The sequence below is a fragment of the Halyomorpha halys genome, unplaced genomic scaffold (genome assembly GCF_000696795.3).
Source record: "Halyomorpha halys isolate HHAL.00 unplaced genomic scaffold, Hhal_1.1 Scaffold2027.1, whole genome shotgun sequence".
NCBI classification, from domain to species: Eukaryota; Metazoa; Arthropoda; class Insecta; order Hemiptera; family Pentatomidae; genus Halyomorpha; species Halyomorpha halys.
This window is the reverse complement of record NW_027114511.1, coordinates 69,897-84,448: the sequence shown is the minus strand read 5'-3', so window position 1 is coordinate 84,448 and position 14,552 is coordinate 69,897. Positions and strand designations below refer to the sequence as shown.

Sequence of the window (14,552 nt, the reverse complement as noted above, 5' to 3'; positions counted from 1 at the left end):
ATCTCCCGCCATGTGTGACGTCATCAAAATGCTGGCTTCTGATTGGCTGCCCAAATCGGTGCACCAGCTCCCCCATATTCCCTCTACTGCCGATGGTGCTGCTATCTATCGGTCACCGTCTGAACTAACAACCCTGCACTCTGGTGGCAAGTCGAGGAACTCCCTCCACAAAAAAACGCCCCAGCTCCCCCATACTCTCTCTACTGTCGGAAAACAAATTGTTGTTAACTATGTTTTGTTTCTTTTTGACCACACCCCGACCAACTCCTTCATATTCAGAAAAAAATACGGTTTATAATTTATATATATATAATCATATATAACTTTATTGCCCTGTTCAATAGTTAAGTATAGGCTTTTCATTAAAATAAGTATATTCAGGCCTTGTACGAGGCGCCACCTCAGCACTCTTTCCAGAAGTGTCACCGGTTCAGATTCGGCCCATGGGAGTTGTTTTATATTTTACTGGGCAATTAATTTTTAGTTTAATATCGGCATCCACACTATGGCTTAAATAGGTTGGTAACACCAAGTATTATCACATAAGTGATTCGAGAGTGTTTCTTATTCCACAGTTGTAATTGTGATCCACAGTTCCATACTATTGTGAATTATCTAACAATAAATATTGTTGGTAGAAGAGAAGCTGCTTCTTTGGTCATCGTTTTGAATATATAAAGTGGACAATATGTTTATTCCTTAATTTCAGAACGTCGATTTTTTAGATTACTTTAGGTTTTGTAAGAACTGTTAACTACCGAAAAAAAAAACTTTTCAAATCTTTCTCCCGACGGAAGTTATAATAATCGAACCTATTTCATTTGACTGATGGACGAAGCGCTAAGTCTTGTGACCCTCACTTTCTTTACGTGAAAAATTACGAACGGAATTTCAAAAAGATGTAACAAATGCAAGACATTGCTGCGATTTTCGGTAAATGGTAATTGATAATAATAATTCTCATTTAATAGAAGTAATTATTTCCTAATGTGTATTAGGCTCTTACTAAAACACCATGTTTATATCACATTAATCGATCTATCTAAGACAAAACAATTATTAAGAATAACACATCAGCTAAAAAAAACAAAGAAACAGATGTATAGCAAACACCTGCGCAAACCATCTGTTCAAACAACTACGGAACTATAAGAAGACATTGGACCCTAGTCTCAGCCAGTTCTGTAGCGATGAAATTCTATTCCATAGCGTTGGTACTACTCCTGGCAGGCTGTGGCCTCGCAGGCAAATGTGGTAGTTACGTCCAACCAACCTACTACCAAGCCTATGCTCCACTTGGTGAGTACTATTGATTAATAAGACATTTTTTAATAATTACTGTTTAAAAGCTCTAATAATATCTAATATTTTCAGCCACTAGCAGTGGATACTCTACCAGCTCTAAACTTAACGCCGCAGCGAGCTCAGAAAACTCACAGTCTCAAGAATCCTCCAACAAAGGATACTCCAAGTATGGTTCTGGATACCCATCATATGGAGCTTACGGACTTTATGGAGGAGGAGCTTATGCCGAATCTGGTTATGACCAGAGCTCCAAATCAGCTTCTTCTTCCAAGTCTAGCCGATCCTTGAACAAGGAAGATTCTTCTTCAGGATACAACACCGGATACGCTGCACCAGGCTTCTATGGTCCAGCAGTTGTTGGTGGTTCAGGTTATTCTACTAGTTCTAAACTTAACGCAGCTGAAAGCTCAGAAAGCTCACAGTCCCAAGAATCTTCCAACAAGGGATACTCTAAACAGGGAGTATCTGGATATCCAGCCTACGGTATTTATGGAGGTGGTTCTTACGCCGAATCAGGTTACGCTAAGAGCTCTAAGTCCGCTTCTTCATCTAAAAAAAGCCGATCCCTGAACAAGGAAAATTCTGCTTCAGGATACAACTCCGGAGTCGTTGCCCCAGGCTTCTATGGTCCCGCAGTAGTTGGCGGCTCTGGATACTCAACGAAATCTAAACTTAACGCTGCTGAAAGCTCAGCAAGCTCACAGTCCCAAGAATCCTCCAACAAGGGATACTCGAAACAGGGAGTTTCTGGATACCCAGTCTATGGTGTTTATGGTGGTGGTGCCTACGCCGAATCTGGTTACGACCAGAAGTCCAAATCTGCTTCTTCCAACAAAGCTAGCCGTTCCCTAAGCAAGGAAGATTCCACCAAAGTAACTAGTTCTAGTGTTGTAGCTCCAACAGTTGTTGGCCCAGCAGTTGTATCAAAAACTGGTTTCTCTAAAAAATCGAAATTGAGCGCTGCTAAAAATGTTGAAAAGGCAAATTCCCAAGAATCATCTAAAAAGGGATATTCTAAGGTAGCATCAGGATACCCAACCGTGGTTGGAGGAAGTACCTATGCTGAATCCGGTTACGACAAGAAATCCAAATCAGCTTCATCCAACAAGGCTAGCCGCACCTTGAACAAAGAAGATTCTACAAAAGTAACAAGCTCAAGTGTTGTTGCCCCAGCAGTTGTTGGCCCTGCAGTTGTAGCTCCCGCAGTCGTTTCTGGCTCAGGATACTCCACTAAGTCTAAGGTTAACGCAGCAGAAAGCAAAGAAAACAAAAAATCTAAGGAAACATCCAACAAGGGATACTCCAAAAAAGCAACAGGATATCCAGCCTATGGTGTCTATGGTGGAGGTGCTTATGCTGAATCCGGTTACGACAAGAAATCCAAATCAGCTTCATCCAACAAGGCTAGCCGCACCTTGAACAAGGAAGATTCTACAAAAGTAACAAGCTCAGGTGTTGTTGTACCAGGAGTTGTTGGCCCCGCCGTCGTAGCTCCCGCAGTCGTTTCTGGTTCAGGATACTCCACTAAGTCAAAGGTTAACGCAGCTGAAAGCAAAGAAAACAAACAATCCAAAGAAACCTCTAACAAGGGATACTCTAAAAAAGCAACAGGATATCCAGCCTATGGTGTCTATGGTGGAGGAGCTTATGCTGAATCCGGTTACGACAAAAAATCCAAATCAGCTTCTTCCAACAAGGCTAGCCGCACCCTCAACAAAGAAGATTCTACCAACGCTTACAATTCTGGAGTCGTTGCACCTGGATTTTATGCTCCAGCAGTCGTTTCTGGCTCAGGTTACTCAACCAAATCTAAGCTTAACGCCGCCGAAAGTACAGAAAACAAAAAATCCCAAGAATCCTCTAACAAGGGATACTCCAAACAGGGAGTGTCTGGATATCCAGTCTACGGAGTTTATGGTGGAGGTGCCTACGCTGAGTCTGGTTACGACCAAAGCTCCAAATCAGCTTCTTCTTCTAAGGCCAGCCGTTCTTTGAACAAGGAAAATTCTGCCTCTGGATACAACACCGGATACGTTGCACCAGGCTTCTATGGTCCAGCAGTTGTTGGTGGTTCAGGTTATTCTACTAGTTCTAAACTTAACGCTGCTGAAAGCTCAGAAAACTCTCAGTCCCAAGAATCCTCCAACAAGGGATACTCCAAACAGGGAGTTTCTGGATACCCCGTCTACGGTGTTTATGGTGGTGGTGCCTACGCTGAATCAGGATACGATCAGAGCTCCAAATCTGCTTCTTCATCTAAGAAAAGCCGTTCCTTGAACAAGGAAGCATCTTCCAGCGCATACAACTCAGGAGTTGTAGCACCAGGATTTTATGGACCAGCAGTTGTTGGTGGATCAGGTTACTCTACTAGCTCCAAACTTAACGCTGCTGAAAGCTCAGAAAGCTCACAGTCCCAAGAATCCTCCAACAAGGGATACTCCAAAAAGGGAGTATCTGGATATCCAGCATACGGAGCTTACGGACTTTATGGAGGAGGTGCTTATGCCGAATCTGGTTATGACCAGAGCTCCAAATCTGCTTCTTCTTCTAAATCAAGCCGTTCCCTCAGCAAGGAAGATTCTGCCTCAGGTTTCAACCAATATGGATACCCAGAATACTCTCTGTATGGATGGGCATAGTCTGGATCACACATCGATCAATCTTGGAAATTTCGTCGCTACTAATTAGTTTTTTTAATAATAAATATTATTTTATTTAAATTTACATTTATATTATTTCAACACAATGCCCTTATGTCGCTTATTTTTCAAAAAATTTGTTAACTTCCTTACTTTACCCATTGTACTTAATGAATGAACTACACGTATAGAAGGATTTCATGAATGAATGATATTACTTATAACATTTATTCATATTAAATTTTTAAAGTGTAGAAAAATCATTTTGAAGTTCATAGAACAATTTGTAAAGTTTAACTTTCAAGCAATAATATATTCTATTATTTTTTTTCTTGTAGGATGTAAAAATTTAATTTCATTTACAATGAATTTTTTTTGTGATCAGCTACGCAATTCAAACAAAAACTGTAGAAATAGCGAAAATAAGTAAAACATCTTATAATTAACTAGTTAACTTTTTTTTAATAATTAAAATATATAATAATCAGTTTAGCCCGTCATAATGAACTAGGGCATAACAAAAAATCAAATTTTCCTAACCTTTCTTTTCTACACAAATTTCTCACGCTGCACTAAATGCAGTAATTCACTCGTATTCAGAAGAAAAGTATTAATTAATTAAAATTAAAAATAACAAATATTAAAGGGATGGTCAGGACTGATTGATCATGAAAAAAAAACAAAAAAATAGTTCTCAACTATATATTCATTAGCCACGATTCGACCAACAAGGTAGATCATCATCAGGGTTGATATGATGAATGGAAGTGTAAACAAGGGACTAATAGTTAAGATTTAAAACTTTTAAAAAACCATAATAATAATTTTTTATAAGTTTACTTATTTTCGGGGATCTATCATATGATATTGATAGTGTAGATTAATCGAAAAATAAAAGTTTTGAAAAAATAGGGTGATTTTGACTTATAATTAATGACCTTGGCAGAATAGCTTGCAAAAGATTTTTAAATTTTGATGTGAGGTGAGAATTTATATTTGAAGATTATCCTTGAGGATGGTTGCATTGGCCGAAACGTTGGACTATTGATATAATAAAGAGCGTTGAGGACGCTATGTTTCGGCATCCTTAAGAGTGCCTTTACTTATCCATCCAAAACTCTTGAGAGCGCGCCTCCTAATGGTGCGGCTTGATACACTATTCCCGAAAGTAAAGGCTAGGGGTAGGGGAACTAAAACCAAACCCTCTAGAACTTACTATCTTAGTTGTATTCCGGTCGGGGCAACTGAGAAAAAGTAAAATAACCGGAAAATTGGGAAGAATAGACACAAAACTTAACAGGAGTTGCAAGAGAGCTGGCACCACGGAACCTTCACAAGAAGAAAGTATGATTGAACATAGAATGCAAAAAATGCCATTAGGGAAAGACTGGAAGCATGGAAATCATGAAACCAGCACAAAACCTCCAAAAATCTAAGGAAAATAAAAAGGTAAGAAAAGAAGCACATAGAATAATGAGAAAATCAATAAGAAGTTTCCACAACGAACAACTGGCAGAAATGGAGAAAAATTTCAGGAGGAACGAAACTAGACTCTTTTACAAGGCATTCATGGGAAACATTAAAGGGTTTCCTAATTAATATTACTAATTAACATCCTGAATTATAAGGCACGTAGGCACTTCCAACATTTCTTTTTGACAAACTTTATTAAATAAAAACCAAATTGTTGAAAAAAAAAAAAAAAAAAAAAAAGTTTGTAAAAAATGAGACTGAACATTTTATGTGTTATTATTTAAATTTCACGATCCATTTAAGGGTGAGTTCTTATTTTTTTTTTTTTTCTGAGAGAATTATCAAAACTAACCGAAACCGGTTTCAATTGTTAAATTAAGACCTTTTTATAAGCAACCAAGTGGTTTTAAAAATAAGATTTATAAGGTCCAAAATTCAGAGGTTAAGATTTAATAGTCAGAACATTATGATTTATTTTATTTTCCAACATATTATTGGGATTTTCAATGGTAAAGAAAAAGTATGTCTCCATCCTCTTACAAAGAGTTATTAATTATGTTTTTTATTTGGTTTTCACAATTAGGTTTTTTTGTATCGAGTATGTAACTAAAGTCGTTAAATCGTAAAGAAGCTAATTTTGGTTATGTGGATGGACAAATAAATAAATCTGTCTTAATGGATAAATAAAGCAATCCAGGGGATATTCGATGCTTGCTACATTCTAAATTAGAAGTTTTTGCTTGAAATAAATGGTTGTTGGCAAAAGTGACAATGAATAATAGTTTGGCAAAAAAAAAAAAAAATATATATATTTTAGAGTTAATTTTAAGTTGCTTTACCCTCAAGTCATGATGGTAATATGGACATAGTTGACCATAAAAATCGTTCACCATCATGCTTCGGGCCTGGGTTCAAATGACGATGGCCATGATTTAGTGTAAATTAAAAAATATAAAAAAAAAATTCACTCGAATTATAAGAAATAGAGACCATGAAACTAAGTTAGTTGCGTTTATATCAATCGATTATTGTCAAATAAAGGTTCAAGCATAAGCACTAATGTTGAATTTGGTATATAAGTGGTTCCCTATCGATTTTATCAAATTCTATCAACTATCATCGCTTACGTATGCACGAACATATTTATCTTGGCAGATCTATTTTCGAAAACTGCTCGTCCGATTTTTTGACCCGCTTTGGCGAAAAGTTGGAAATTAGTATAAAAATCATTTATTCTCAATTTTATCAATTACCATCCTCTATTTTCACTTTCACATGTAACGCATGGAAATGTATTTTCCTTTAAAATCCTATATTTTGAAAACAGCTTACTTTATTTAGTAAAAAAGTAAGGAAAGTTGGTGATGAATGTAAATCAGCTACAATATTAATTTCAGCTAATTCTATATATAAATAACTGCATTCACTTAGGCACGCACGAACGTATATTCCTTGATACACCTATATTTCGAAAACGGCTCATATAATAACTGTTACAATTTTGTAAAGAAGTTGAGGATTAGTGTAAGAATATTCTGGTATCAATTTGCATTTACTATTTTGCCTCCTCACGCACAAAAGTAAATTTTCAAATTTTAGGTTTATATTTGCAAAATTAGTGGTTTATCTCAAAAACTACTGGTTTTAATTTTTTTATTTCATTTTTTAATCTGCATCATCGAAAATATGAAATATGGCAACAAAATTATTTTGTCCAGCTGTGTGACGACGAGAATCTAATCGGGTGATAGATTAATGTTACGAAATCATATTAGGTAATATCATAATATTAATATATTAGGGATTGTATATTATATTATAATGTCAATTCATGTGGGTTTAATTAATTTAACATAACATAAAATATGAATTTAAGACTATACAATTGTTATTTATACCTCCTAAAAAGGAGGAAGGTGGTAAAGTAGAAAGGCACTATGCTACTAACTCCTGGGACCAGAGTTCGAATCCGGCTGTGGCAAATAATTATTTTCATTTACACCGTAGCCGTGAGTCAATCCTGTGGGTTCTGGAGGCACCCTTATAGGGGGAAAATCTGGCGGTTGAGCATGATGGCGTGCAGTTAGAAGCTTTAAGCCCCGTCTATGTTTCTTGCAGATTGGTGTCATCGTCCTGAAGTAATTTTTGTGATTCTCAAGAAAAAAAACTCTTGTTTTTTGATCAACCATCAAACATTGTATTTAAGGTTTTTTTGAGATGGGAAAAACTAATATCAACTTTACTTGTCCATAACTCTACTATCCAGCAATGTCATCGTGTAGTGGACGTAGTCTCGTCTTCTTTGGAGCGCGGAATGTACTGCGCGGGAGTCTTTTTCGATGTAGAACAGGCTTTTGATCGAGTCTGGCACCCGGGACTGCTTTACAATCTCCGTAAATTCCTACCTCCTACATACTTTCTCATCATTCGTTCCTTTCTCATTGATAGATTTTTCCCAGTTAACCACAATGGTTCCTATTCATCCCTCTATTCTCAGTCCGCTGGTGTTCCTCAAGGTAGTATCCTTAGTCCCATCCTCTACACCGCTATACAGCTGACATTTCAACCAATCCTAACACTATCCTCACAACGTATGCCGATGACACATGTGTGCTCGCTGTTAATAATAACCCATTAATTGTATCCCAAAATATCCAATCCCATATCTCAGCCCTCGAAGATTGGTGTTGTAATCGGAGGATTAAGATAAATTCTAACAAATCACCTTTACCCTTCGTCGTAAACCTACTGACTCCCCTACAGTTTCATTTAACGATGTTACTCTTACCCCTGTCGAACAGATCCGCTACCTTGGACTACATTTGGACAAGCGATTAACCTGGAATCCTCACACCAGACTGAAAAGACAGGAAACTGCACGTCGATTTCGACTATTACAGCACTTACTAGACAAACGGTCTAAACTTCCAACACATTACAAAAGACTGATCTACATGACTGTAATAAGGCCAATCTGGACATATGGAGTTGAGCTTTGGGGCTCCATTAAACCTTCGAATTCCTCTCGTATTCAATCCTTACAATCCAAAATCCTTTGTAAAATCCTCAATGCTCCTTACTTTGTCACAAATAAAATCATACATAAAGACCTTAACATCCCATTCGTTGCAGATTTGACCCAAACCAGATATGCGTCTTTTTATTCCAAACTCCTTAACCATCCTAACCCATTAATTCTTAATCTTTCATCCTTATGTTCCCTATGTAACCAATCTAGCCCGAACCAGATATCACTCCTATTATAAACTCTCTAACCAATCAAATAGTTTCTAATCTTGCATCCTCTTCCATTCCTGACAATCCCCCGAGGCGCCTGAAATGAAGATGACCACGAGACCAGCTAATGTAAAATGTCATTAGCGTGCTACCAATGGGTAGATTCTCTACACACCCGTAACACTCCAATTTAACTTAGATCAGATTTACTAAATGTATTATAATGTACAGTTGTAAATAGCAATAAATAAATATTAAAAAAAAAAAAAACTTTTCCATACAAAAATATTTTATCCCACTCAGGTCAGTTAAGCTGAATTATTTCAATACTGTGTGTGTCCTTGTTTAAGCATCTGACAGTAATAATATACCATTGATTTATTTATTTTTTTTTTTTCGGATGTAGAATAACGAAAAATATTTCCAATTTTATTAGTTAAGTTAAAACGCACACTATATCACAAAAACCAAGAATTGCTTGCTATATAGTGGCCAACTTTATTTTTTTGTTTAGAGCTATTCGGATACGTTTTTAGCGTCCTTAAATCCCTTTAATACTATTTTTTCGTACCCCCCTAACGAAATAATTCATTGAATAAATACATATACGCAGGTATATCTGGTAGTTTGTAATTCCTTCGATTGCCTTGTGGCATTTTGAGGTGATGTGTAGGGTCCAGGTGGTGTTGTGGTGTCTTATGGTAGTTGGATTATTGGAACGGGGAGGCCGTTCCGCTGGTTAGATTGTGAATAAGTCGTTTTGTATTTTTTATAATTTTTGTAATGGTGAGCATAAATACGAACTTGTTTAAAAGATATTTTACCTGGCCGGCTCAAACACATATACGACAATACGACTGATACAATCCAAAAAAGACTGACGTTGCAAAATAGTCAAGGTTAAGTATTTTTTTTTTCTGAAAAATAAAAAAAAATTTTGGCCTACTATATAGGAAGTGATTCTTTGTTTTTGTGATTAGTATGCATTTTAACTCGTGTAACACGATTAACAATTTTTTTTAATCGGTAATAAAACGGCGAATACTATCTTTTTTAAAATTTAACGTTTTTTGAGACCATATGTGAGTGAACATCACACCCCTACTGAAATTAATCCATATGGTGTGAGTTCCCACAATCGTGAAGACCGTTCATCCAGAAGTCCATATGCGCTCTATCGGATCGATCACCAAACGTTCGACTCATATGATGATCTCCAATCATTACACAAACTGGATCTTGTTAGCTAGTAAACCAATTTTTTTAAGAGTGTCTATGAATAATAAAGCTTCTATCGCTGTGCCCGATAGGAATTTCTTAACACTGCACACCACAACAGCAACCAACTTTGATGCGCACTGTAAGGCTTATCCAGCAACGGGACAAAATGTCTGATTTAGCTTTTTCAAACAGATATTTCCCTATATTAATTTCACTGATAGTCAGTGTACTTTGTGTGCTTAATCGAAAGGTGAAGTGCTTTTATTACCAGAAGCAACGTAAACGATTTTTTTTTAAATTACTAATCTCTCTAGACATATTTATTCCCCAAAATGCACCTAAATTACGTTTATATTTTTTTTGATAATTTTTTTTATTTTTAGTTAGAATTGACGTCTAGACATTAAAATTAATATGAAAAATGTCGAAAATAGTTCAATGATAGTTTAAGTAATTCAAATTTCTTAAAGAAATATACCCAGGCTAAATGCTTCGGGAACCAGATGGCTTCGAAATATATCGTGGAAAATAAATTTATTTATTTTTTTTTTTGTTTAGTTAATTTTTTGTTCTAACGACTAATTGGTTTGATAGCAAAAATCGGTGTGTGGTACGTTCGTTTTACGGACGACTTCATCGTCCATGTGGGATTTATCGTCCATCGATCACTCATCTAAAACGCATTGGACCGTCTTCCAGCCAAGCCCATAAATTAGCTAATAAACATTATAAAATCCAATATATATGTCTGTTTTACTGCGAAACTTTTAAGATAAAGTTGCACAGTATACTGATGCATAAAATTCTATATTAATATGTCGGAATGCTAGAAGTTTTCTAATTCAATAGTTTTTCAAATATTACAATAGTATTCAGAGATTCCTGCTAAACCCGCACTATTGCATCTCAAAAATCGAAGTCAAAAATGTTTAGTATTAGATGATATGTAGTATATCTACGATATTTTGCTAATGTGGATTTAGAAGATGTCCAAACTTGTTTCCTTGACAAATTTCGGTTCTAATTCTTTGAAATTTTATTTTATTTAGATAAAACTATGTCAAAATATTCTGAGTTTCATAACAACAGAAATTAGGTCATAAACATTAGGTTGTTAGGTTTTGGTAAAGGACAATAATATCGTAGGATAATAGGAGCGCAATAAATATGCTTTGCTAAGAAATAAGCACCTAAAGTTAAAACTTCAACTTAGTTTTCACTTTTCAGAGTTTATAATATCACTGCTTTATTAATACAACATTTCACACACACAAAAAAAGTTTTGATTTTATTTTGAATTGTAATTATTCAAAAAATTGTACCGTAGACCAATAAAAGTTACTTTTTCTGTTGGGATTTTTCTACTGTCCATAAGCTAGAAGGGTGATTACAAATTAACTAAATCTTTGAAATGTACCAAATACAAAATAAATGAATAAAAATATCTGTTAACTATCAATTACCTATTAAAGCAAAGCAGCGATATAAACAATTAATTTTTTTAAATGTATTCTTATGTTATATATTTTTTAATCTTTGTTTATATATTTATATACTAATACTAAACATCTTTGACTTCGATTTTTGAGATGCAATAGTGCGGGTTTAGCGGGACTCTAAGAATAGGGGAATACTATTGTAATATTTGAAAAACTATTGAATTAGAAAACTTCTAGCATTCCGACATATTAATATAGAATTGTATGCATCAGTATACTGTGCAACTTTATATTAAAAGTTTCGCAGCGAAAATATTACGTAGCAAAATGCTACATATTATACAAAATAGGAGCGGAACGTGATTAATGAATTATATTATAGATTTTATTGCCACAGAGAGACTGTAATGACGGTGCAAAAATATATCTCGATAGAGGATGTTCACGTATCCTACAGTGAGAGATAGTTACAATTTTTGGTTTTACTTTTTTTGGTCAACTTTTCAACCTACCCTTACTTTTGGAGCACCTCGAGACCAAAACCAAAATTTCAGATATGCTTGTCGGTTCTCTCTTATCTCTTGAACGATTGGATTGGTTTTGTTGTTTCTATCGTTTTTGTCCGGTTTTGGACCTATAGCAGTATTTATAAATTATCAATTACTGTAAGTGAGGAATAAATAGATTAAAATATTTATTTAACAAATTATTGACTTGACGAAAGCCATTTCAGAAATATTTTTCTAAAAGCTGTTATTTGTTTAAAAGAACTTTTTTTCCTAGAAAAATAATTTTTTTTTCAAGAAAAAAATCGCTGAATATGTCAGTAATCGCAGAAAATGTTTCACACTTCATCCAAACAAAAAAAAATTAATTTTATGCAATATAGAGAAAAAATAGATAAATTGAATACAAAATAGTGTGTTCAAAGGTATACAAATTATAAAGATTTTATTTTCAATGAGTATCTAGAGATATCTACAAAATACCAAAATAAAAATCCAGTAAAAGAGATAAGATGGCAAAATCGAAGAATTTATTTTTCAATATCTAAAACAACTTGCAAACAGTTTTAAAAAATTGTACCTGTTGTATATAAAAGACAAATTTTACCATCCACGATCGTTTAAAAAAATTGATATTACTAAAAATATGAATGAAATATTTCTCCCCCCCTTTTTTTTGTTTTTATTGCACAAATACAAAAGAATTCTAATACGGCTATGAACTGAATAAATAAATAATAGCGGGTAGTCGTTCATAAAAATCTAATTTGGGACCTTTTCTGATCTAAATTTGTATTCTTATTTAATATTTCACTTCTATACAATACACAGCAAATTATGCTTCTAAAATTATTATTTCTCTTTTAACCATTTCAGAGTCTTAGGCAACTAATCCCTGCAAAAATTTCACAACAGATCAACCAACCGATGTAATCCTTCGTAACATTATCAATCTATTCGCATAAAATAGCAAGTTAGAAAAAACTAAGTCAAAACATTTGATCATACAAGGTGAAACTCGATATTCAGTCAGGAGGTTTAATTACCCACCCTTCCAAATATAACTGAACCAACATGCCACACAGTGACAGGTGCACAAAGAACACCTGAGCAAACCAGCTGAACAAACACTATGGGGACTATAAGAAGGCGTTCTTCCAAGAGCAGAACCAGATCAGTAGCGATGCACATCTATTCCTTTGCAGTTGTATTCCTCTTGGCAGGCTGCGGCCTCGCAAGCAAATGCGGTGGCTATGTCCAGCCTGCCGTCTACTCCTATGGGCCAGTTGGTGAGTTTTAGTAAACCATATTTTTTACTAATAGCTGTTCAAAAATTTAAAAAAAACATTCCTATCTTCAGCCTCTAGCAGTGGATACTCAACCAGTTCTAAACTTAACGCCGCAGAGAGCTCAGAAAACGCACAGTCCCAAGAATCCTCCAACAAGGGATACTCCAAGTATGGTTCTGGATACCCAGCTTATGGAGCTTACGGACTTTATGGAGGAGGTGCTTACGCCGATTCTGGTTACGACCAGAGCTCCAAATCAGCTTCTTCTTCCAAATCTAGCCGCTCCTTGAACAAGGAAGATTCTGCCTCTGGATACAACACCGGATACGTTGCACCTGGTTTCTATGGTCCAGCAGTTGTTGGTGGATCTGGTTATTCTACCAGCTCTAAACTTAACGCAGCCGAAAGCTCAGAAAGTTCACAGTCCCAAGAATCATCAAACAAGGGATACGCCAAACAGGCTGCCGGTTACCCAGCATATGGAACTTACGGACTTTATGGAGGAGGTGCTTATGCCGAATCTGGTTACGACCAGAGCTCTAAATCAGCTTCTTCTTCCAAGGCTAGCCGTTCCCTCAACAAGGAAGATTCTGCCTCAGGATACAACTCAGGAGTCGTTGCCCCAGGTTTCTATGGTCCCGCAGTTGTTGGTGGCTCTGGATATTCTACCAAATCTAAGCTCAATGCCGCTGAAAGCACAGAAAACGCACAGTCTCAAGAATCATCCAACAAAGGATACTCCAAACAGGGTTCCAGTTACCCAGTCTACGGTGTTTATGGTGGAGGTGCCTACGCTGAGTCTGGATACGACCAAAGCTCCAAATCAGCTTCTTCCAACAAGGCTAGTCGTTCCCTGAATAAGGAAGATTCCACAACAGCATATAACACTGGAGTTGTTGCACCAGCAGTTGTTGGACCCGCAGTCGTTGCACCCGCAGTCGTCTCTGGCTCAGGATACTCCACTAAGTCTAAGGTTAACGCTGCTGAAAGTACTGAAAACAAAAAATCCCAAGAATCCTCTAACAAAGGATACTCCAAACAGGGAGTTTCCGGATACCCAGTCTATGGTGTATATGGTGGTGGTGCCTACGCTGAATCTGGTTACGACCAAAGCTCCAAATCTGCTTCTTCCAACAAGGATAGCCGTTCCCTGAACAAGGAAGCTTCTACCACCGGTTATAGTACAGGTGTAGTTGCACCAGCAGTTGTTGCTCCAGCAGTTGTTGCCCCAGCAGTCGTTGCCCCAGCAGTCGTTTCTGGCTCAGGATACTCTACCAAGTCTAAGGTTAATGCCGCTGAAAGCACTGAAAACAAAAAATCCCAGGAATCCTCTAACAAAGGATACTCCAAACAGGGAGTTTCTGGATACCCAGTCTATGGTGTATATGGTGGTGGTGCCTACGCTGAATCTGGTTACGACCAAAGCTCCAAATCTGCTTCTTC

At 36.3% G+C, this 14,552-nt stretch overlaps 2 protein-coding genes across 2 annotated transcripts in view; both read left to right on the top strand.

The window, feature by feature from the left end:
• Window positions 1-1,139: 1,139 nt before the first annotated feature.
• LOC106690998 (streptococcal hemagglutinin-like) lies at window positions 1,140-4,025 on the top strand. The gene is made up of 2 exons (XM_014436635.3): window positions 1,140-1,299; window positions 1,375-4,025. The coding sequence occupies exons 1-2, from the start codon at window positions 1,191-1,193 to the stop codon at window positions 3,942-3,944; spliced, it is 2,679 nt and encodes an 892-aa protein (XP_014292121.1). The 5' UTR covers window positions 1,140-1,190; the 3' UTR covers window positions 3,945-4,025.
• An 8,978-nt stretch (window positions 4,026-13,003) lies between these two features.
• The window catches only part of LOC106690997 (streptococcal hemagglutinin), a 2,658-nt gene continuing 1,109 nt past the window's right edge, over window positions 13,004-14,552 (top strand). Inside the window, exons 1-2 of the mRNA XM_067051708.1 lie at window positions 13,004-13,109; window positions 13,181-14,490. Of these exons, the coding sequence (XP_066907809.1) occupies window positions 13,004-13,109; window positions 13,181-14,490 (1,416 nt within the window). The remainder of the gene's footprint in view (window positions 13,110-13,180; window positions 14,491-14,552) is intronic.

What these genes read in the sequence shown, in the direction of transcription:
- LOC106690998 (XM_014436635.3), top strand. Translation starts at nt 1,191, where the DNA reads ATGAAATTCTATTCCATAGCGTTGGTACTACTCCTGGCAGGCTGTGGC. An exon ending in CCAAGCCTATGCTCCACTTG is followed by an intron (nt 1,300 to 1,374) that starts GTGAGTACTATT and finishes TAATATTTTCAG; the next exon opens with CCACTAGCAGTGGATACTCT.